Source organism: Cryptomeria japonica, chromosome 7 (assembly GCF_030272615.1).
Source record: "Cryptomeria japonica chromosome 7, Sugi_1.0, whole genome shotgun sequence".
In the NCBI taxonomy this organism is placed as follows: Eukaryota; Viridiplantae; Streptophyta; class Pinopsida; order Cupressales; family Cupressaceae; genus Cryptomeria; species Cryptomeria japonica.
Window position 1 is genome coordinate 748,705,693 of NC_081411.1, and position 25,214 is coordinate 748,730,906.

Genomic DNA, 25,214 nt, shown 5'->3' on the forward strand with positions numbered 1-25,214 from the left:
CTCCTTAGACCTCCAAGGCCTAAAACTATATTGGCTTGCCTCCTAGGTATAGCCTCTAGAGGTTTCTTGTTGGTTCTGACCCAAATCTCTGATTTTGAGATGGTCTCCTACTAGGTTCCCAAAGCTCCAACTAGGCTCCAAAGACCTCCACCAAGGATCTTCACTCTACAACATGTTTAAAGATTGTGGTTATGTTGTGCAGGTATGTTCAAGGTCATTTTATGCATTGACAAGGTCTGCACCTTCTTCCCAAGCCCTAGCCTTTCAACTTGCTTCTACCGGCTGCTATTAGGCCTAATTGACTAGCCCTTCTTTGATTGTTTTTGGGTCTTTTCCCCAAAATTTCCAACAACCCCTAGATATTTTAACATATTCAGATACCGATTTGGAAGTTAAACAAGATCACTCAGTTTCCCATCTGGGTTTGTCGTACAACTAGGGTTACTGAAAAAGAGCTATTTTTAAGGGGTTTAGGGCTTCCAGGCAGTTTTGGAAGATGTGCTCCAAAATCTTCACCAGTCACAATCACCAACCCAAACAAACTTGGATTATTTTAGTACACTCATAGACCTTTCTAAAACACTATGGATTGCTAGGGTGTCATTTCTCCATGGCACTGAAAATGAGCAATCTTTGCTGCCCCCACACACTAGCTACAAGCTTGTGTGTTATTCATCTCACCCATTCTCCTCCTTGTGGCCTGAAAAAACACAAAACACCTACTCTAAAACTATTTACAGAGCCTACCCAAGCCATCCACTGGATTGCAACTTGTGTCATTCGTGGATGCTCAGGTAAAATGCATTTTTACAATCAAAACCCCAAGTTTCAAGGGTTTGTGAGCAACTTTTACAAAAATAGTGATAACTTTTGATTCAAGGCACTTCAAACCTTCATATTATACTTGTTGGAAAGATAAAACAAATTCCTAACCTCCTCTGCTATTATGAACATTGTACCAGACCGTACAGGTTGTACAAAAGCAGAAAATCAAAGCAAAAACAGTCCAAACGTGAGGAAAAACATAGGAAACCCTTGGCAAATGAATTGAATGCAAACCAAAAGTTGATTAACCTGTTATTGGAGATGCTTGGAAGGTTTTATACACCATTTTAAGTTGGTTCCAACCAACTTCCAATGCCATTTCCTTCATGGACAACTTCTGCCTAAAAATGCAAAAGTTGTCATGACCAATTTTTGACAACTTTTACCTATGAGTGCAAAAACACACTCCAAGGCTCTCAAGGCCTGAAACATCACTCAAATGGCATCCCACAATGGATTTAAACCATTTCCAAACATTCTATCAAGTTTCCAGGCATCCACCTAGTACAAACCAAAAATTGACATTTTGACAACATTTCAGGATAAAGACAATTTTGGATCCTGAGCACAACAAAAGTGTGGACAACCAAACTATGGCTTCAAAAAGCATCATAGGACTTCTTCCACCTTATTACAACATAAAATAACTTGACATCACACAAAAACTCTAAAATGCAAGAAAAGACAACTTTGAGCTAGTTGCTCTGCACCACTCCCTCTTTGGCATTGATGTCAACACATGTAGTATCCGGCATACTACATAGTCTTTCTCCCCCTTACTGTGATCCATGGATTTACACACATTTAGTATGCGGTATACTACAAAATCCTTCTACCCCTTTGACAACAATGGCAAAGGGCACTGTCAGGATATTATTTCTCTTGTATGTACCGGTCATTGACAAAATACTTTTCTCCCCCTTTTTCTTTATTGGACGTAACATTTCCTTTGATACCACTTGTCATCTTGTCACCGGTTGTTACATCTTCTCAAGTCATAGTACTTGAGGTGGGGAACTTAACCATCAACTGACACCAATCAAGCATGCATGTCCGATGCAATTTGAACTCAATTTGCGGAAAGACTGATACCAATTGTTGATGTGTCAGTGAATACTAAACACCTACCGGTCAACCTGCAACACCTCTGCAATTTCCATCTCCTGCAGCTTGGGCAGTTAGTATCCTTGCAAGTTCAAGCAAGCCAGCTCTTCATCATGAGCACTTGAACTCCCCCTGAGTCAAACATCTCAGGTTCTTATCTCCGGTCAAGTACAGTATCAGGACTTCAATCTTCTCCGTATACCAGTTTAGCTGTGCATATGTGATCATCTGATGATCCTTCAACTCCATTGTAACCACCACAGCCTATGACATGATCCTGAAATTTCCCAATGCCATATAATGACATCATCATGCCAAGAGACAAACCGGTTAGCCCAAAGACATGCAAGCCTGCATGACCAACAACTGGGGCCAACATATGTCTTTCAGATCTCCATCAATACCTCTTGAGATATAATTTCACTCCATGCTACCGGGGCTAATGCAATGCTCTCCAACCTCATTGTCTTGCATAACCTGCAAGTACCTGTTAGCATACATGCTGGTAACATCCTGCGCATACCAGTTAACATCTGATGCCAATTGTTAACCTTCACTCTTTGAAACATGCAGTGGTGATCCATCACTGATCTGTAGGTGTGTAGTCAAGGCAGCATCTATACACACTTATCTTTACATTTTCATCCTTCATACCAGCAACATCATGTTCTTTCATGTTGCCTCCTTCATTGAGGGGGTGGAAGATAAGTTCAATATGCTACTCCCCCTAGGATCCTGCATCTCCTTTAGGCCTTAGGAGATATCACTTGTGTGCTGAGTGCACGGTGCCAGTTCATGGTCTTCTTCCTTCATACCTGCTTGGTCTCACCCTTCTTCCCATTTCCAGATTCTTCATTACGGTCGGAAGTAGTGCTATAGTAGCACACAACCTCCATCCCAACTTCATGATTGGGAAATCTCTTGACATACTAGTTTGACCATCTTCTCCTGGTCATGTTGCTTTGACTAGCAACCAGAACCGGTGAACCTCTTACTCCTGCAGGGACATTTCTCCTTTGGTTTCATGCAGGTCTCTACCTTCCATATGCTCTGTTTTCACTTTTCTGCAGAGCATGGCCATTTTGTCGGCCCCCATGTGACTGCAGGTTCCTCTTCTTGCATTCAAACTCTCTATGGCCAGATCCATTGTAGTTATGACAAACAATCTTTGCATAACCGGGAGAAGGGACATGCATGTATCTACTTCTGAATACATCTTTCCCATAAGCATGATTTCTATGAGATCCTACATTATCCTTTCTAGATCTCTTTCTACATTCCCCTACCATATGGCCATAATCATTACATGTAAAGCAATAACTGGTAAATGATGGCATATGACTTACATATTTACTTTGCCATGCATGAGGAGATCTTGCTGGTTTTGCAGCCCCATCTTTTCCTTTCTGAGAATGGACCCTTGGTTGTCCATTCTGAGCACCTCTTTCATCTGATTTGTTCTTCTTCTCCCACACTTGCTTCCCCTTGTGGGTGGTAGCATTTTTCTGTCCTCTGCCGGTAGAGGGTCGTTGTGATTGTTGTTTCATAAAGGGGCATTTATGGTTCAAAAAGATCTAATGAAGTGATTGGCAGATGGCATGCAATGGGGCTTTTTCCTAAGACCACTAAATGATTATAAAAAAAAATGACAAAGGATGAGGGTTTAGAGGAATTCTAAGCTATTCTAAAATGAATGGATGAAGAAATGACACAAGTGAAACTCTACTAGTTATAGCTTCGCCATACACAAACAACTCTACTAGAACTAGTGCAATCTGCTAAGGACGTTTGAAGATTTTCAAATCACTACTAACCATAGACACCATCAATTGAATGCATATCAATGATTAGCAATAATCGAACTTAACACTTTCAAATGTTCCAGTTAACCACACAAGGCTTGCTTACAGTCAACAAGAAAGCTAGTGGTATGAATAACGAGTTTCACAATATATCAAGTGCAACATTCCATCATATAATCTAATGCTTAAACTATCATCATAAGATTGGTTTGAGAAGATAAAAGAACCATGCAACAAGCTTCGAGGATTGAGCAAAAACACCATAACTTCAATGTTTCATTGATCCAAAAGTCAAACAACAACAATTCTTCAAGTCTTTCTCTTGCCAATATTCTAACACTATTACTCTCTCTTCTACTCTATTGCTATTACTATCACCATTAACATTACTCTCATTATTAACCTTTACAAATGAAATGAGTGGAGCTTATATAGGACTCCTGAATACAACGAAGGGCCAAGATCCTGCCACCTAAACCCTAATTAGGGTTCAATACAAATGAAAACCCTATCAAGATAATCATCATCATGAATCAACCAATAAGAAGATAACATGTGCTAACGCGGAAATCGAGGAAGCATGCTCCAATAGAAAAATGAAATGCCAAGTGGAATCATAACAAACTTTCTTCTAGAATTTTGTTTCCTTTTTCCTTCTCCTTTTTGGCATATTCAATGAATCTGGACATCATGCTTTCAACTTCAGAAATTGGAATCTCAGGTAGATTCTTCATACGTTCTTCTAGGTGGATTACTTCATCAAAGGCCGCAAGAAGTGTGACCTCCCATCCATGCTCAAGCTCTTTTGTCTTATCAATAAGGAACATAGTGGCATGCATAAGATCTAACTGTTTTTTTGTGATTGGCCCACCACCTCCCTGAAAGATAACTTTTATCCTGCTCTCTAGTTCATGAATGTTCACATCTGTTTCAATTTCCGCCTTTTTGTCAAGAATGATGCACATCACTTCAATTATCTTGTCATGAATAGGATGAATGGTATCTTTGACTTGACTACATCTGTTACTCACATCTTCAAAAAGGAGTTTCTTGAATTGAAGCAAGGTCGACCATTGTAACAGATTAGGAGTTGACTCTTTCCTAATTACCCCTTCTTGTGCCAGTATCTGTCTAGGCGCTTTCCTTATTGCTTGCAATACTGGAATGGTGATGTCTTTAGTATGAGTGAAGGCATCAACTGTCACCATGATATTGTGAACTGTCTCAAGAACTCGAATGGCTCTACCAAGTATTTTCATCATATTTCTTACAAACTCATCAGCCATTGTGAAGGATTTGCTGATCCACGCCTCTAGAAGTTGTGCTGAGTTCCTGATCAACTGACTCTGTGGGAAGCAAGGGAGGTGGTGTGGTTGTCGGACTTTGATGTCTCAATGGTTGCTGAAATTGTTGGGCGTAGTTCCTCCATGCATTCACCTCCTTTTCTAACCTTTTGTTCTTCTCTATTTTGGCCTTTAGCTTCTCATTGACCGCTTTCACTGAGTCTGTTGCTTCCTCCATGGCTTGCTCAGAAGTGAGTGGACCTAAGTCAAATGTCTCCAAATCATATTCCTCTTCCATAATCTCATCTTCATATTTATCTACTGCTGGGGTGGCAATCTGTATATCTTTCTGGAGCTTGCATCATCTCTTATTATTTTAGACATCTTCGGAGCTTTCTTTCTCTCAATGACTTCTTGAGGTCCATTTAAGAGACTTTCTAAATCAAATGCTTGTTCTTCTTCTTCCTCTATTACTTCTTTGGAAAGACTGTCTTTGAGCCATTCGGGAATAGAAGATCTTCCTTTTTTTACTTGCACTTCTTCGGGCAATAGTTCATTCCTGGGAGGAAAAGTTACTTCATTATCGTCTTCTTGTTCCTCATCATCACAAATCTGGATATGAAGGGCTGGATTTGATGATTCTTGTGGCATTTTTCCTTTTTGAACCTTTAGAGTGAGAGGTGTTTTCATTGGCACTTGCCCTTTCTTCTTCTTCTGTCCTTGTCTCCAAATTGAATGTTAGTGTCACATCTTGCTCCTTCAATTTCTGATGTTGAATATCTGCCCATCTCGGTGTGCAAGTTAAAACTTGATTCATTACTTCCCTCATATCTGTGACTTCCTTTTCATTCCAATCAATCTTTATTTCTTTATCTTCCTTCTCATAGGTAGATTGGATATATCAACCACTATCTTGTGCTTGATCGGCCACTCTATAGATTTTGCATTTCCTGATGAGATCAAGAGGCAGCCAGGAGGGCATCTTCTTCTTTATCTCGAAGTCATCTTTTGCATTCATCCAAAAATCTTCTACTTGAAACACATGCCTATGCTTCCTTCCAGCCATTTCTTCTACATTACCATAGGGATCAAAGTTATCTCTAGAAGCAAATGGTGTAAACAAATACAGAGATAACTCTGGCTCGACACTTTCAGCTATTTGAAGGGAAGAGCAGACTTCTATTGAATTTAGAAGGGAAATGGAATTAGTGATGACAACTCCATGTTTGTACCTCAAGGATTTGGTACAGGCTAGCAATTGCCTCACCACTTCAAGAAGTACTATCATGTCTGTGGGATAACGTGGCAACATATAAGGAGGAGAAGGACATCCTTGGATCCTTATATATGTGAATTTGGGAAATTGAATAAACCACGCACCATATTGTTTGACAAGTTCTTGTGCCTCCGGAGACAATCTTTGATGGATCCCACTTTGTAGAGTCTTGGTGATGTGCATCGTGAAAGTATCATTGATTGTTCAATAGTGTTGTTTAGGTGGGTGATGCGATACTTCATAAGAATCACAAACCCTTATCTCTTTGGGCCCTCTTCCAACTCTACCTCTGTGTGGTAGCTCCGCATATTCATAACTCTTGGCTAGAGAATGTATAATATATGAGCTCATGTGGAATGACTTGGTAGGAATCAACCTTCTCAATTGTACATCTAGGCAATTACTAATGATTCTTGCCCAATTAATCATTCCTTTCCCTTGAATAATTATTTGAATGAAGAAGAACATCCATTTGTCAAAACAAAAGGGTTGAGGAGCACCCACAACTCGGCCAAGCAAGGTGATTAAATCTCTAAACTCTTCTTGAAAGTCAATTCGGTGTGGTCCATTAAGTATCTTGTTAAGATGGGGTCTACCCTTTTGCAACCAATCCTTATTGATGATTGATAGGCATGCATCAAGATCATCTTCATGAATCGATTTGGCTCCTTCTAAACTTCTATAAATCATGTCCCTCTGTTCTGGTAGATGAAAGGCTTCACTTATGACTCTTTCTGATAGGTAGGCAAGAACAGTTCCATCCTTGGCCACAATTGTCCTTGAGTGTGAATCATAGTGCTTGGCGAATTCAATCATCAATTCATGACATCTAACTGCAGGAGGGAAGCTGACTGCCTTGATGATGCAGCTCTCTATTATCCTCTTGGCTATAGGTGATGGTTTGCCAATGTATGGTGCCTCACTAAACTTCTTTACATTGAAGTTCCCAAGGTTTGTATCTCCAATGTTGCTCCACCGGGACGTAATCTTGGTCTCCAAGTCATTGCTTTTCTGATCTTCTTTGATATGAGCCTGCCTTGAGGATGATCCGCTTGTCTTAGGCGCTGCCATGGTTTACCTATGATAGATGCTCAAGTTAGGATCTTGGTGAATTATCAATGCATTGAAGCCTATGAACTGAACCTTTCATCTAAAGTATGAAATCAATTACTTTATGCATTAAGATGGTCTAATTGTCTTTAACAAAATCATTACCAATCTTAAATCAGACCTGCTCCTGACCTTACATCAGTCTAAATAATGTACTTACTTCTGATTTCAGAGCTTTAACATCAAAATCTGATTAATGATGTGACTGCTAACGTTCAAGGATTCACTGTCTCCTTAGTCTTTTGCTGCTCAAATGATGAATTTTGCCTTCCAATCTGCTAGAATTCGCCTTTGTGAAAATGATGTTGTTGCTCCTTTGGGTAAATTCGCCTTGCTAATGATTGAATTCTCCTTCCTTAATGTACTTCCCTGTCTTGAATTTGGAATTCGCTGATTGCTGGAGAAGTTCGCTCAACCTGCTAACAAAATTCGCTGATGGAGAAAGATAATGTTTTGGTTTGATGTTAAAAATGATCTTTTGAGCTCCCTTATATACGCAACCTAGGGTAGAGATATGTGTTTTGAGATGCAAGGCCGACTTGGTTTAGTGTAAAAAAAAATGTAATTTATCCTTCTTGATGCTGGTCGACTTGATAAATCATACTCTCCCTTCTATCAATTCGAGTTTTTGAATTAGTTTAGGCGCCAAAATGTTTGTCTTGTTGAATTTTGTTCTAGGTCTCTCGCAAGGTACATGTAATTCGCTTGAGGTAATAATGATTTCGCTCTACGTCCCTTCCAAGGACAGGACCTATAATGAAGTTTGCTCATCGTCCTTTAAGAGGACAAGATCTATATCGGAATTTCGCCCTTTGTCCTTCCCAAGGACGGGACCTAAATGAAGATTTCGCTCTCTGTCCTTCCCAAGGACAAGACCTCTATCGAAATTCGCTTGATGACCTTTGCTATCTTCACATCAATTTGCTTAATGTCCTTTGGAAGGACAAAGCCAAGACAAATGTTTCGCTCCATGTCCTTTCCAAGGACAGGCCCTATATGATAAATTTTCTCTATGTTCTTGGTAAGGACAAGACTCATAATACAGTTCGCTTTCTGTCCTTGATAGGGACAAGACCTATAATGCTAATTTCGCTTTAAGATCTTCCTAAGGACAGCTCCAAATGATCAAGTTCGCTCTTGGACTACGGTAAGGACAAGGCACAATTGTAAACAAAGTTCGCTCCAAGACACATACTCAAGTTCGCTCTAGACCATCGGCAAGGACAAGATAAGTAGTTTGCTCTAGACCATCAGCAAGGACAAGATAAGTAGATGATTTTGCCCAATGTCCTTTGGAAGGACGGGACCTATAATGAAGTTTTCTCTCTAAGACCCTTCCAAGGACAAGCTTCAAAATTGGAATTCGCTCTATGACCTTAAGGAGGACAAGCCCTATCAAAACTCGCTTCATGCTCTCTCCAAAGACAAGGTTTAAAAGATTCATTCGTTCCAAGTTGATGCAAGTGTGTAGGGGAAAAAGCGAGACTAGGTTAACATGCCCTAATCCTACCTTTTGACACACATTACGGAATACGAAAGAGCCTAGAGATATCGCACAATTGGCTACTTCTTTTTGTGAAAGAAAGAGCCACGGGATATCTATTAGGATTTCTATTCCCTTGTTGAAATTGAAAGATAAAATGATGCAAGTTCAATCCCTAACCTCAAAATGCAAGTAGGAACTAATGACAAGATTGCAGAATTGAACTTAAATGATGGAAAGCTGTAAACACAAGGATAAGACAAGAATGAAAATGTGTACCCGGAGTTAAAATCCGACTGAAAATGTTCGGGACGGGGGCGCGGGCGCCACTGTCCTGATTCTGCCCCTGAAACTGCTCCGGAAACTGCTGTTTTTGCACTTTGGAAAAAGCTGTCAAAAATGCTGAAAATGCTGTCGGACCAGGGCGCCCAGTAGGGACCAGGGCGCCCAGAAGGGACCAGGGTGCCCAGCGCCCCTGTCCTGGCAGGACCAGGGCGCCCCACGCCCCTGTCCTGGCAGGACCAGGGCGCCCCACGCCCCTGTCCTGGTCTTTTTCTCTGAAATTTGGTGGGAAGGTCGGTCTCAGTCTGCTTCTCCCGGATCTACAACCTGTGGCGTCGTCCGAGTCCCGAAACCTGCACTTATATCTGAAAAGGTGTTTGGGCGGCTATATAGGGTTTTGCCTTAGTCAAACCCCCGCTTCGGTGATTTCCACCTCCACGAATAGCCAAGTTGTATTGTAAAATGTATTGTGTGTGCAAGGTCCTTAAATGCAAGAAAGCAAACTAGAGCAACCTAGAAAGTAAACCCTAATTGCTTGTAAATGATAATGTAAATGCTCTAAATCAAGATACAAAGTGATCTAAAGCATGAATAAAGGATATATTGAAGCTTATGCAAAGACATGAAAACAACATGAAATCATACCCAACCCTCAAGGGAGGAGTACAAGCCAATCTTCAGTCGGTAATTTCCTATTGTTCTTCAATGTCTTCCAAGCCCTAAGTGGATGAATGAATTTGATAAGTGCTTGATAGAGGAATGTTGAATGTTGTTGAAGTCTTCAAAGATCTGCTCTTTCGCTGCATAGAAGGTCCTTGAAAGCCAAAAATCGGATCCTTTCCAATGAGGAAAGAGAGCTTTTATGTATGAAACCCTAGGTTGTAAATTCGTATTTTGGCCGACCTAGAGATTGAATGTCCCGCCAATTTCTTGGGGTTAAGCTTTATTTTATGATTGGATCGTGCTCCCAAAATTTCGGGAAAAATGTCCGGGACCATGTTGCACGGGCGCCATGGTCCCGACAACTTTTCACCAAATTTTCAGGGCCGTCAGATATGATGATTTTAGAGAGAATCCCGAAGTTACAGGTGATTTTGAGATGTTTTGACCCCCGAAATCAAGCCCCCAAGTTCAAAATAGGACCTAATTAGGGTTTTGAGTAAATGATGTATTGGAAGAATAAAATGAAAGGGGCACACTTTAATGAAAGGGCCCAACTTTATGATATGGGAGATGATAAAATAGGACCTTAGACCTAATTAATTTAATTAATTAAGTGCTAAAGGGGAAATGCAATGCAAAATGCAAAATGCGCCAAGGCGGGTGCTAAACTAGGTGTGAAATTGTACCACCCTAGCAAGTGCGTACAATTTACGACGCTACATTTAGCCCCCACTTTAGCGGTCATATGAACACTACGTGCATATGCAAGCTAAAGTACAGAAAAGTAAACATTATTTGAAAAAGGATATATCCATAAGTCTGTCGAACGAAGCCCCCAGCGGTATCTGCAGTACACAGTTAGGAACCACACCCTACAAAACACACGTTAGATCACAAAATCACCTAATGCTTACTAAGGAAGGTGATGAAAATTCGAGGGTAGCTATATGCCCCCCCCTGTTTCGGCTTGCTAATTTTAGTGAGTTGAAACAGGGTATCATGTTTACCTCTTCGAATTGTTAAAGAATATTGATGACAAATGCTCACAAAAAGATTTGATATGAGATCAAAAACTAATGGAGAATCATTTGGTAAGAAAGAGGGCTAAATCTCAATTCCACCACGACAAAGAGTGTGAGGATTTGAGAGTTCTCTAACACAAGATGAAGGATGTACATGGAAACAAAATGCAAAGAGAAGAAAAAGAAAGGAAAAAAAAGGCATGAATACACACATTGGTGATCCATGAGTTAGACAAATATAACATCTTCTAGAATAAGACAAAGAAGAGAATAAGAATGCAATACTTCCTTCTTTTGCGAGGTGAAAGTGATTCTTAATGAAGGATGACGCTCCTTTTAACGCAATTAGGAGAGTGAATTCATTATAGATGTATTTTACCAAGTGCAAAAGAGGTTGTAGTCAAGGACTTACACCTCTTGTAAGAGAGAATCCTTGAACAAACAACAAATGCCTACAAGGAATAACATCAAGTAATAAAGTTCACACCATCCACGAAATAGGAAAAAAAGTGGATCCTTAGATAAAAATAAGGAAAGATCATTGCCTCAATGGGAAGGACTTACACAATCTTCTAGGGAGAGATTTGGACATAAGCAAAAGAAGAGATGTATGAAATCACTCTTGTCCCCATAGGAACAAGAAAATTAGGCTATTATGTTGCTTCAAAAAAATATGATTGCACTTGACATTGTACCATCATGAATGACAATGAGCCCCCAGTAAATGAGCTACCAATGTCACATAATGATGAGCAACATAATAGCCATTAATGTTATTTAAAGACATGATAGATTGAATGAGGTATTTGAATATGACATGCTAAATGCTCAACTATAAGTGAGATCAAAAACATGTATAAAATTGAAGAAGAAAAGTCACAAGAACTCTTAGAAGAGGGATGAGTGTAATTTATTAGAGCCTTATCCCTGGAGGAAAGGACTTTATGATGAATAGGAGATAAAGATTCATAAGTGGATTTAGAAATTTGAGGGGATTCATAAAGAGATTTGTTCATTGCCAAGATTTCCTTATGAGGGGAATGAGAGTTGATAGAAGTAGAAGATGATTTAGTTGAAGTGAGATCATCATCACTACTAAATATAGCATTCACATTGAGAGATGGTCTTTTAGATGCTTTAGTGCGTTTGCAGGGATTATAGCCGAGTCCAAAGGCATAATTGTGAAAATTAGTCTCTAGAGGAACTTTTATCCCTTGTTCATGAGCACCACAACCATTTCCATGATACCCATGCTTAGCAAAAATACGAAAACCACGACCATAACGATCAACCATTTCAGGAAGAGAAGGTGGTTTTTCATAAGACAAAGAATCAAACTCTTCATAATTAGAGGTGTGAGGAGAAGAAGTTTGAGAAGCGGCCACAAAATTATTGCTCATAGATTTAGGTAAGACTGATTGATCTCTAGTTTCTTCCTTCTTTTTACCTTTAAGATCTCTAGGAGGAACCCTATATTCACCTACAAAGGTGGGATTAAAATCAAGAGATCCCCAATCGTCTTCCGCGAGAACCTTCTCAGGATCAAAAGCCTTTTCATGTGTAGACTCAAGTCCAGAAGGATCTTCTTCAGGAGCTTTAGGCTCATCCAAAGAATTTTGATTATCAAAGGGTGATGATTCATCCATAGGTATCTTGTTTAACGAGTCATCACTAGAAGAGGAAGGCTTAGAAGAACTCCCTTTGGAAGTAGATGTTTGCAAACAAGCCTGAAGTTTAGTATCACCTATCAAGGTATATGTCTTATTGTTATAAATGAATTTAACTTGTCTATGCAATGTAGAGGGGACAGCTTGCATACTGTGAATCCAAGGTCTCCCTAATAACAAGTTGTATGTTAAATTTCCCGACATAACATGGATAGGAGTAGGCAAAGTAACAGGTCCCACTGTGACGGGTAAGGTGATAATACCTAATGAAGACTTAGCCACATTATCAAAGCCTCGAATGGGATGAGAGTCAGGCTCAATAAGGGATGTATCCACATTCATCTTATGCAATAGATTAATGCTACACACATTAAGGCCAGAGCCATTATCTACCAGTGTTCGTCTTATAGCAGTGTCATTTATGATAACCACAATCATCAAGGGATCATATTGTTGTTGAATTTCACTAGTAGGCAACTCATCTTGGGTAAACACAATTTGAGCTTTAGGATTCATCACAGAGTTAACCAAAGACACTATATTACTAGATGTATTAGGTGGAGGAACATTCAAATCTTTCAAGGCATCTTGTAACATTCCATGATGAGCAGAAGAAGTTTGGATCAAATCCCAAAGGGATATCTTAGCAGGGGTAGCTTTAAGTTGTTCTATGAGATCATAGTCCTTACTAAGCATTTGTGAAATACGAGGCGCTTGAGGAAGAATAGGTTGGGAAGGAGGAAGTGAAGTGGGGATAACTGGAGGAGGACTAGGTTGCCTATTGTTTCTTGTGTTATAGGTATGAGCAACCGCATGATAACTCTCTCTAGTTAGTTGCTTAGCATACTCATAAGGGCTCTTAGAAGAATAACCACCTTGCACAGTAATAATAGGTTTCTTAGGAGTGCAAAAAGAATCATTAGCATAACCACCTTGAACCACTAAGATAGGCTTATTTAAAGGTTGAGAATTTTGAGAAGGACAAGCACCTTGGACAGTGAAGAGAGGTTTGTTAGGTGTCTCATTTACATGTATCAAATTGATTGAGGATGGTTTAGAGGAATGAACAAAAGTGTTGGAAGAATTATTGATAGTCTTCTCTTGCACTAAAATCTTATCATGGATTAAATCAATTTTAGGAGAGAGACAAGGGGTAAGCATTGATGTTCTAGTAGGAAGAGGAAAGGTCATATCATCCTCTATCATCACAGGATCTACATGGGGAATAAACTCTCTAGGAGAAGGATCAACACTACTCTCTAAAGTCTCACTTTTGAGAGGGAGATCTTTGAAAGAAATGTTAACCATCTTGCTTTGAACTAGGGTTTCCTTATGAGTAGAACCAAGTTGAGGAGAGGGAGATGCTTTATTTTTAGAGGGAGAATAATTGAGATTCAAGGAAGGGGAGAAACTATCAAGGGAGTTTCCAATCTTGATTTCATCCCCTTTGGCTAGGGGTAGAGAATAATCTATACCTTCTTCTAATGGTTCATCCCAAATAGTGAGGTTGTCGAAAGGAATGTTTGAAGTATTGTCAATTTCGGGAGAGGAGATAACATCGTTTATTAATTCCTCATCCTTAGGAGGGAGAGCATCAATAGATGTGTTAAACTCATCCTCTTTCCTCAAAATATGTTCAATATGATCTTTAGGGGAGAGAGAATTAAGGAAATTGCTTATTATTTCATCTTCTTTCTCTAAGGGATGCTTATGGGTAAGACAAACTTTAGGAGAAGGGTAAGCATTTATCATTAATTCATCATCTCTAGTGGGAATTTTGTTGGAAAAGGAAAGGCCATCACTAGGAAATGTAGGGATAATGTCATCTTCTTGCACACAAGGATCCTCATGAAGGGAGCATTTTTGAAGAGCCACACAGTCATCAAGGTCATCATCCAATAATGCATGATCATATCTATTAAAAGGTTTATCTTTTGATTCAAAAGGAGATAATTCCTCATAGAGGGGATTATTGAACACAACCATGTTACTAGATTCAGTGGAAGAGTTGATAGGAATGTACCCTTGAGAGGAACCATTTGACTTATCTTTCTCATCACATCTAAATGGCATAGTAACAAGGTTTATGAGTTTTTGGTAAAATGAAGGTTTGGTATATTTAGGTTTCAAAAATTCATCTAAAGCTTCATCTAACTCATAATCATCACAAATATGATCATCTTGCAAATAAAAATCTAACATTTTGAAATTGCATAAAATTTAAACACACAATGCACAGAAACACACTTTTTTTTTTTTTTTTTTAATGAAAATGAAATGAAAACACACTAAATCTAGATCTAGATCTAACAAATGCAATGCAAGAGGAAGCAATGATAGATTCACGTCGGGTTCACCAAAATGTGTAGGGGAAAAAGCGAGACTAGGTTAACATGCCCTAATCCTACCTTTTGACACACATTACGGAATACGAAAGAGCCTAGAGATATCGCACAATTGGCTACTTCTTTTTGTGAAAGAGAGAGCCACGGGATATCTATTAGGATTTCTATTCCCTTGTTGAAATTGAAAGATAAAATGATGCAAGTTCAATCCCTAACCTCAAAATGCAAGTAGGAACTAATGACAAGATTGCAGAATTGAACTTAAATGATGGAAAGCTGTAAACACAAGGATAAGACAAGAATGAAAATGTGTACCCGGAGTTAAAATCCGACTGAAAATGTTCGGGACGGGGGCGCAGGCGCCACTGTCCTGATTTTGCCCCTGAAACTGCTCCGGAAACTGCTGTTTTTGCACTTTGGAAAAAGCTGTCAAAAATGCTGAAAATGCTGTCGGACCAGGGCGCCCAGTAGGGACCAGGGCGCCCAGAAGGGACCAGGGTGCCCAGCGCCCCTGTCCTGGCAGGACCAGGGCGCCCCACGCCCCTGTCCTGGTCTTTTTCTCTGAAATTTGGTGGGAAGGTCGGTCTCAGTCTGCTTCTCCCGGATCTGCAACCTGTGGCGTCGTCCGAGTCCCGAAACCTGCACTTATATCTGAAAAGGTGTTTGGGCGGCTATATAGGGTTTTGCCTTAGTCAAACCCCCGCTTCGGTGATTTCCACCTCCACGAATAGCCAAGTTGTATTGTAAAATGTATTGTGTGTGCAAGGTCCTTAAATGCAAGAAAGCAAACTAGAGCAACCTAGAAAGTAAACCCTAATTGCTTGTAAATGATAATGTAAATGCTCTAAATCAAGATACAAAGTGATCTAAAGCATGAATAAAGGATATATTGAAGCTTATGCAAAGACATGAAAACAACATGAAATCATACCCAACCCTCAAGGGAGGAGTACAAGCCAATCTTCAGTCGGTAATTTCCTATTGTTCTTCAATGTCTTCCAAGCCCTAAGTGGATGAATGAATTTGATAAGTGCTTGATAGAGGAATGTTGAATGTTGTTGAAGTCTTCAAAGATCTGCTCTTTCGCTGCATAGAAGGTCCTTGAAAGCCAAAAATCGGATCCTTTCCAATGAGGAAAGAGAGCTTTTATGTATGAAACCCTAGGTTGTAAATTCGTATTTTGGCCGACCTAGAGATTGAATGTCCCGCCAATTTCTTGGGGTTAAGCTTTATTTTATGATTGGATCGTGCTCCCAAAATTTCGGGAAAAATGTCCGGGACCATGTTGCACGGGCGCCATGGTCCCGACAACTTTTCACCAAATTTTCAGGGCCGTCAGATATGATGATTTTAGAGAGAATCCCGAAGTTACAGGTGATTTTGAGATGTTTTGACCCCCGAAATCAAGCCCCCAAGTTCAAAATAGGACCTAATTAGGGTTTTGAGTAAATGATGTATTGGAAGAATAAAATGAAAGGGGCACACTTTAATGAAAGGGCCCAACTTTATGATATGGGAGATGATAAAATAGGACCTTAGACCTAATTAATTTAATTAATTAAGTGCTAAAGGGGAAATGCAATGCAAAATGCAAAATGCGCCAAGGCGGGTGCTAAACTAGGTGTGAAATTGTACCACCCTAGCAAGTGCGTACAATTTACGACGCTACAGCAAGATACATGGTTAAGTGAAGAAACTTGCTCAATGTCCTTGATGAGAATTTCGTTCTATGTTCTTGGTAAGGACAAGACTCAAAACATAATTCGCTCACCGTCCTTTTGGAAGGACAAGGTCAAGGTATGAGAAATTCGCTCACCGTCCTTTGGAAGGACGAGACCTAAATGAAGATTTGATAGTTCACCTTAGGGTTTTTTACAAGGACAAGACTTAAAACTCACCACTTCCTTTTACCTCATCTTAAGTTTTCCAACCTCTCCATATGAAAGCATCATCAATTCGGCCCTTAAGAACATTTATAGAGGAAATTCGCTCTGTGACCTTCGGAAGGATGGGACCTAAAACAAAATCTCGCTCTAGGACCCGAGCAAGGTACAGGTCAATGCATTTAAGCAAATTTCAGTCCAATGATGGTTTTGTTGAAAGTTTTGTTCTCAAATTGGGGCAATGTAGGCGACCTTATGACTATCTCTTAATTTGACTCTCTAACCTAACTTTGCTTTACTTACTCAAACTTTGAATCCTTCATCTTGATAATTTCTTCTACTCCACTCACTAGAAAAGAGCATAGAGAGAGACTACTCCTAGAGAGGGAAAAACCTAGAAAAAAGGGGGTCCCCATCTTGATGGGGCAATGTGTGATGTGGTCACAACAGGGTCCTCCTGTGACATAGTCTCTAGATCTATCTCAGTCGCCTATGAATATCCCCAAAGAGTGGCAAATTTTGTCCACTCAATACTAATCAAGATGGCCTCTATAGGATCATGCATTTTCTCAATGGCCTTCATGAGTCCATCCTTCACCATAGCATCCTCTATAGGTGTAATTTTGTTGCACCTTTGCACGTACCACTTCAGGTTCAATGCATAGGCAACCATGTGTAAGGGAGTGTTGAGCTTTTCCCATCTTTGTTGAATGATCAATCGAATATGCTAGGTGTAGAATTGCAATGTGGGGTCCTTCACTTTCACAACAACCTTCATTTGATCAAACATAGAACCAATGCACTCATACACCTCTCCAAGGGAGGGTGCATTAGAATCCCCATATCTAATAACTCTGAAGATTGGAGTAATTTTGGAGACAACATATTTGGCATCAGCCCAAAAGACATCATTCTTCACCACCTCCTTCACCCTCAACCCTTGTTGTGTCTTCAACTTAGGCCATCGATTCCATGTTGTTGTCATAACCATTAGTTGCAATGCCTCTTGCAACTTAAGCATCCCCTCCAATAGACTAAAGTATGATGCATACCGAGTTTCTACAGGTTTCAAGAAAATCTTCTTGGAGAAGAACCTGAAAAGTGCATGTGAAGTGTGGTCGTTGCAGATAAACATTTTTCATGTCTATAGCATCACTGACAATTGTTTTGATCCAGCTGATTTACCCATACCCTTGAGTGCATTATTAATAGCATGCACACAAGGATTCCACCAAATATGTCTATAGGCTTCCTCAATCAACTTCCGTGTAGCTTTTCACACATGGGCTGAATGTGTCACTACCTGCACCACATTTTGTGGCCCAACCTCCTCTATAGCATCTTTGAGGATTTGGAACTCAAAATGAGTATCCTTGCAATGCCTTGAACAATCAATAGCCCTGAGGAAATAAGGGCCTGTTGTAGATGTAACCATGACATTGGTAAGTGGATGATGCCTAGTGTTCATCCAACTATCCATGACTACGCTGCATCCATTTGTGACCTAGATTCTCTTCATCTTCTCCATCAAAATATTAATCTTGGAATAGTTCTGATCCAATATTGTTGTCCGTAATTTAGTCTCCTCTGGTCTCACCCTTATTATCTTTGACATAGCTTCCTTATAATAAGGAGAGCGGACCACATGGAATGGAATGCTATCAGCAAAGAAGAATTTGTCAATTGCATCATCTGCCTCATCCTTTTCTTGCACATTTAATAAATCTGCCAATGGTTGTGAAGATTGACTAGTCATCTTACGTTTCCCCTTAGGCTTTGCTGCCCCTAAACTGGATGGATTTGGTGGCCTTAGATTCTGCAAAGTAGAAGTAGAAACTATAGAAATCTAACTACCCCTACTTCTTGGTGGCAAAGTAGCTATATTTCAAGTTCATTACAACCCCATAATTTTAATATTTCATACCTATATTTCAGGTTCCCTTCCACCTATCTGCATACATCTACACTTTTTCCTCGAACAAGAAGGAAGTGTGCATTAGTTCTAGTAATGCTGCCAAACCATTCAAGATTACACATTGGCACTTCCACTTTCTAGTGCCCCCAGCTGTCACAGGCTTTGCTAGTACCTTAGATACAAATTGTTTTAAAGGTGACTTCTGATCAGAGGGGCCCTTGGCCCATTTTTGCAGGATTTTGAGAAGGGCAACCATAAGTTTGACTCCCAATAGAACTTATTTCAGTTTGAGTGTTAGAGTCACCCCTCCACTGCTTCTATGCTAGCATCATTAGATGATTCATTTTCACTTTGAATTTCTCCTTCAACCTCTTGACCCACTCATGCTGTGAGAACTCATATTGAGAATGATGCTAAAAGAAACAATGTTAAAAAAATAAAATTAGAAAAACTATATGCTTCTGTTTTGAACAGTTTTGAAGTAAACAATGAACATTGAAGTTTTGAACAGTGAATTGAGTGCAACAGTGCATTATTCAAGCAAACAACAATGATTTTGAGTGCACTATTCATAATTTAAATGAATTTGAGTGCACTATTGCAGGGTTTTACTTTTCATTGTGTCAAAATTCACTTTCAAATTTTCAATCATTGATTCATTAATAAATTTAAATGAAAATCATGATTCATGAATCATAACAGCTGCATTGTGCAATGAACAATGAGTGAAACTTGAATATAAAATGTTTTTAATGAGAATCCTTACCTTTAATCTTGCCACCCTCTTCCCCTTGCAAGAATGAAGAATCTCCTCTTGGTTTGCTCTCTCTCCTAAGTATCCTTCCAGCTCGATCTCTCAGTCACTCTTTCTCTTCACTCTTCACTTAGAGATGTTTCAGACTGCAGCCATTGTTTTTTGTGATTGAGAATGAGACCATATTTCTCTATTATAACTTTTTGGAGAGGCCTTGGGGGTTGGGGTCAAGGTAGGGTTAGGGTTAGAGAAGTAGAACTGCTTTTTTCCTTAAAAAAAACTCACCTTTTTGTCTTCTATGCCGCAGAAACTCAGTCGCATCCCCTGGAGTGTCGAGTGACATTTGGGTGTCTCGGGGACATCACAACATCCTCTGATGTGTTTCTTGGCAAAGAAACGTTTCCTTGGCGTCCCCACGTCTTGGGGACGTCCCCATCTCGAAGACGCCTGGTTTTCGCAGGGGAAACTCGTCTCCATGGAACCAGGCAAAATACTTAATTTCGATCAATAAATCTCCTTTGTGCAAGTGAGTTCCTTCCTTAGCACCTACCAAATGTTTTTGGCACCTTTGCAATCCTTCACTTTTAAAAAGACCAGCAAGGTTTACAAATGCAAAAATGTCGAAGTGGAATGGTATCAGTTGTTTTTGTGCTTTGTGATTGTAAAATGAATGATATTGTTCCCTTTTAGGATTGTTATTTATTTTTTAGAGTTTAAAAAATTACTTTTCTTTCGTCAAAATATGCACTAGGTCTGTGGGTGCAGCTGTGGCTGCCCGTAGAAGCATTTGGATATGTCATAAGAATGCTAGGGCATGCTTTATTTGCCTTGATTACCCTGTTAGGACATGAGTATTTGGGGTGGTAGGGGTGTACCCTGGCTGACCTATGTGCATACTAGGCTCCGCTTCTGCTCTCAAATGTACCCATAGGATACTTCGGGTGATAGGGGCATGCCTTGGCCCTTTTGTATTCATACCAAGCCTCCTTCCCATATCATAACTTGTTTAGTCCTGAAATAGGTGCAATTCTACTAGAACCCAGTAACATAGTTAAACATATATGGCATGGAGGGGTAGAGGGGCTTCATGAAGGACATTAACAAGATGTCTAGTATTAGAGGAGGCATTGATCCAACACAACTAGATTTGCCAAATTCAATATCTACATGAGTTCGGCAAAGATAGAGAAACTGCGACAAATGAGAACCCATTGAGCTGGCAATGGTTGTATGGGTCCCCATCATTAATAAGTACACTAGCCATTGGGATTGTAGTTTCTCTATTTTTGAGAGGAAATGTTCTAAATATAATTCTATCCACTTTATCGAGAGGAACATAGTATAGAAGCTTGTGGCTGTACACAATGCCTTACCTCTCATGGATTGCAAGATGATTTAGGATAAGAAGAGTCTAGATGCAGGGTGAGATATAGAGTCTCTAGGAAACTGATGGAGACTGGTTGGGGTCCAGTTCTAGGAGCTAGACAAGTCTTGCAATTCCAACAATGAGGAGTATGCCACAGCACTTGCATCAGATAAATAAGTTGGATTAACTATTATATATTTTGTGTTACTTTGTTCTTTGTATCTTGAGAGTGATGAATTCTAAACATATTATACTAAAACTATTGGATCAATTGATTATCAAATTGTCAAACTTCGTATAAATTTCAGCTTCTTTACTCGTTTACGAAAATGATGCCTTGCAGCTTCTTTTACTGATTTTTTTAATTATTTTTTATGTAAATTTTTATAGATTGTCCAGATGATTTTATTTTGCCATCCATTAAATTGCTTTCTCAAAACTTGGAGAAACACTGAAGATATAATAATCATTCTAATGTTTACAATTCTCTCTTTTCTGCTTAACTAAGTTTAAGAGGGGTTTAACAGGCCAATGCAATATTTGATTCTTTAGGTTTCTCTACCTTAAGCTTGGAAGGGTTTCAAAGGGGTCTAGCAGGCTAAAGTAATATAGTTGATAATTATTATTTAGGTTTCTCTTCTTCTGCTGAGTTGGATTAAAAAGAGTTTTAGCATGTTCTCTGTGAAATTAGCTTTCTTTTCTGGATTTTTCTGAATGGTAGGGGCTAAGAGGGGTTTAACAGTTTGATGTAATCTAGAGTGCATGATGGTTTGGATGTGCAGAATATACCAAGAGTATGTGGAGATCGTCTCCGGTTACCAAGACAAAGAACAGAATTGACTCTTGTGGATCCCAACAATAAGGAATGGGATGTAAAATACTTGGGGGATCGCTCTAGACCAGGCCTGAGTGGAGGTTGGAAATATTTGTCAATTGATAATAATCTTGAGCAGGATGACGTTTGTATCCTTGAGCGGATAGATGAGAGCAAAATAAAATTTAAAATCAGAGTCCATATTTACAGGGTTGTCAAAATTTGTACACCATACAAGAGGATGGAAGGTAAAGGAATAAGTGATAGCATTGCATTACCTAAAAAGCACTCTAAGAAGAAAATGAAAGTCTCAAGGGAAGGTTTTGCGTTTTATTCGTCAGCAAAAGTGGTGAAACACAAGCAAGTGAAAAAAGAGAAGGCTAGCAGTGGAAGCAATTTTCATAAACGGGCTGAATCAAAATGCACCCCTTCTAAATCAGAGAGGAAAGCAGATTATAAAAAAAGCCCAAGACCTAATGGAATATGTAATTTGTTAGGTTCACCAAAAGAGCTGATGTATTCTGCATTGTCTGCAAATGGACAACAATCAGTTGGCTGGGATACAATTATCCTGTCAAAAAAGACTGCTTCTCTGGATGATTTCAATGGTGATGACAAAAAAGGCATGGAGATTGTTTGGCATAGTGATGCTGCAACGCATACAATGCCTCCTAACAATGTGGCATTAATTCCATCTCAGGAGTCCATGCTTGAAGGGCCCTTGATAAATTCAATTATTCCAGTACCTTATCTGGAATATGAAGCTCAATTGTCACCAGAAGCAGCCACTTCTCTTGTTGATATGAATGACGAAGAAAATTGCAGAACTGTTTCAGGATAGAGAAACAATACAGGAACCTCATCTATTCCCACAACCCTGTTGATGAAGGATCTTTTGACAGCTGCTTCAATAGTTGAGGAAGCAAATCAAGAAACCCAGAAGCGGCAACTTCTTCTATTGATACGGATGCAAAAACAAACCTGGCATCAAGTTCAAAAGGTAATGTGGCATTGGACACCTGAGCATATTGAAGCGGACAGCAAATATAGGCATGGACTGCAGTGGTATTATTTCATTAGAGCATAGAATGTGATTTCCATAGTTTAGTAAACTTTTTTGACATTGTAACCTGAAGCAACTGTCTGTACTTGAAATAAATTACAAACTGAGAAGCAAAATTTGGAGTTCGGTCCAAGGGAAACAAATTTTTAATATCATGTAGTGCTAATCTGAAGCAAGTTCTTTCTATAGTTATTTGAATGAGCTTATTCAATTTTCCAACTTTTTTCTCCTTACTAGGGAAGAGGGCCCTCCCTATACATGCCCACCCTAACTTCACGCTTCTCAAAAATTTGTGGACAATTCAAAATTTTCTCAATTTTATACAGCAGCTTACTTATCAAGTCTCCTACTTAAAAATTTCGTTTCAACTCCACATGGTCAAATATGATGCCACATCAGCATGCATCTTTGTGAAGGTGTCCAAATGGTCCCAAATTGTGATAAGACCCCTAGGTGTGCACTAAGTCATGTTTACTTGTGTGCTGACATCACATGATTGTTTAATTTTTGAATTTTAAACGTACTTTTTTGGAGATAAGCATCGACATGACATTTTTAGTGCACCACTATTGATCTTATTTTGTCCAAGTACCATAGCATGTATTGGTACCGCTATCACCTACTGGTCCCTCTCCCCTAATACAGTATTTTGCTAAAAACAATTCCCTCGAGCTTACAGCTTATACACCAGGGATGTATGCTGGTAGTTATACACCTTATACACAAGCCAGACTCCTTAAACATTGCAGCAAACATAGGCTCCTAACCCACCCCTGCTTCCATCCATTTCTGCAGGGAAACATGTCAGTTGTGTTCCAGCTATGGTTCCTCCACTGAAATATTTCAGATTTGCCTTACAGGTTTAGGCCCTTCTTGGAAATGTCAATAGCCCTTTCTGATCCAGGTATGAGTCCCCTAAAGCCTCTCATTTGCTTGAAATGTCACAAGTAATCAAGAAACGGCAGGAAATGCAGGCAATGTTTGTGGGAAGGGCCTGATGTTCTGCTGCAGCATTTCCATGGAGAACCTGCATCTCTAAGTCAAAATCAACAAATAAGTAATAACAAGCAAAATATTTAAAATCCTAAAGAACCTGCTTTAATTCTAAGCACCTGCTAACATAATTGACGCCACTTTATAACAAAAGCTTATCTTTTATTCTATTCATTCCTGCTACTGATTAAACTACATCACAACTACCTCAAGGAAGATTATGTTTGTTTTTGTTTTTATTTTAATATATGTGGGTGTTTCCATGCTGTAATGTATCCAGGCCCCCCAAAAATTATACAGGCTCATTTTTTATATCTTTGTAAGATTGCTCAACTTACATAAGTAGCAAACTAGTATCGTGTGACACAATATATATCTCTTTATAACAAACACCTTATATAAACATTCAAAAATTTTCATGTCTGATAACTGCTAATAATTTCACAATATATGATATGTATATCAGAATTCAACTTTGGAGTTTTTGAGTCAAACTTATTGATTCTCATAAATATGGATCGATAAGTTTACTCAAACTACACAATTAAATCTTGTTATAAATATCGTAATTTGGCACACTGCAGGAAATACCTCATTAATTTACAACTGTTATGTGATTTGAGCATATGAATAAGATTTCCATTAAGCATTGGGCTCCAAACCACCATCATAGTTGAGATTGTTTGAATGTTTGCAAATGTTGATATACCCAATTAATCTTGAATCTTGGAGCCAGCTGATTTATTCCTCGAAAAAATCCCGATTCACGAATAGGGTTGCGGAATCGGAGTCAATGTGGAATCAACGTTGAAAAAGTTTGTTATTTTGTCCATTTTTGGGGGTTCATCATTCCCCACACTTCAATTGTTCAAACCCACGAGCTCAACAACCCAACAAAGGCAGAAAGCTCGGCTGAATGGCCCAACAGGGGTTTGAACCTTGGTGGATGTCTCACCAATGGAGTGTTTCTGCCACAACACTATACATATGAAGACATATATAATATATATAGATATAGATATAGATATATGATGTTTAATTTATCATTGATATAGTGAATTTTTGCTCAAACAAAGACATACAATTCATTATGTGAGCAATATATCCAAAGTGCTCCACGAAATAAATCTGAATGACAACAAACAAGCTTACATAGTTGTACTAAAAGAACCTCCAACACACAATCATTAAAATCTGTCTCTACCTAAAATAGGAGTTGCAACATAGGTATTGCCAAAACCAGTGGCTTGCTAATCTTTTTACTTAAGCTAAACAAATGCCTTTTGTTGAATTCTACCCCATATAAAAGACTTACCCATTGCCATCAGGAAATATATAGCATTGCAACTGTGGAATATGATTTGATAAGCTTTCTCAAATATTGAACTACCCCTCAAAAACTCCTTGCCTCAATCACAATGAAAGTCTTGGATCACTTCAAAATGGCTTCCACTTTTATTAAATCGCTAACAATAGCTGGATCTTTGTCTATCAATTTTGATTTCAGCTACTTCATAGACTTGGCCAATCTTTGATCTCAGACTTAGACAACTATTTGGTGTAT

At 39.2% G+C, this 25,214-nt stretch overlaps 1 protein-coding gene across 1 annotated transcript in view; it reads left to right on the top strand.

Annotated features, from left to right (window-relative positions):
• LOC131039812 (B3 domain-containing protein Os11g0197600) overlaps positions 1-22,872 on the top strand; it is a 48,617-nt gene extending 25,745 nt beyond the window's left edge. The window contains exon 4 of the mRNA XM_057972656.2: positions 21,563-22,872. Coding sequence (XP_057828639.2) covers positions 21,563-22,435 — 873 coding nt within the window. The 3' untranslated portion in view covers positions 22,436-22,872. The remainder of the gene's footprint in view (positions 1-21,562) is intronic.
• The last annotated feature ends 2,342 nt before the right edge of the window (positions 22,873-25,214 follow it).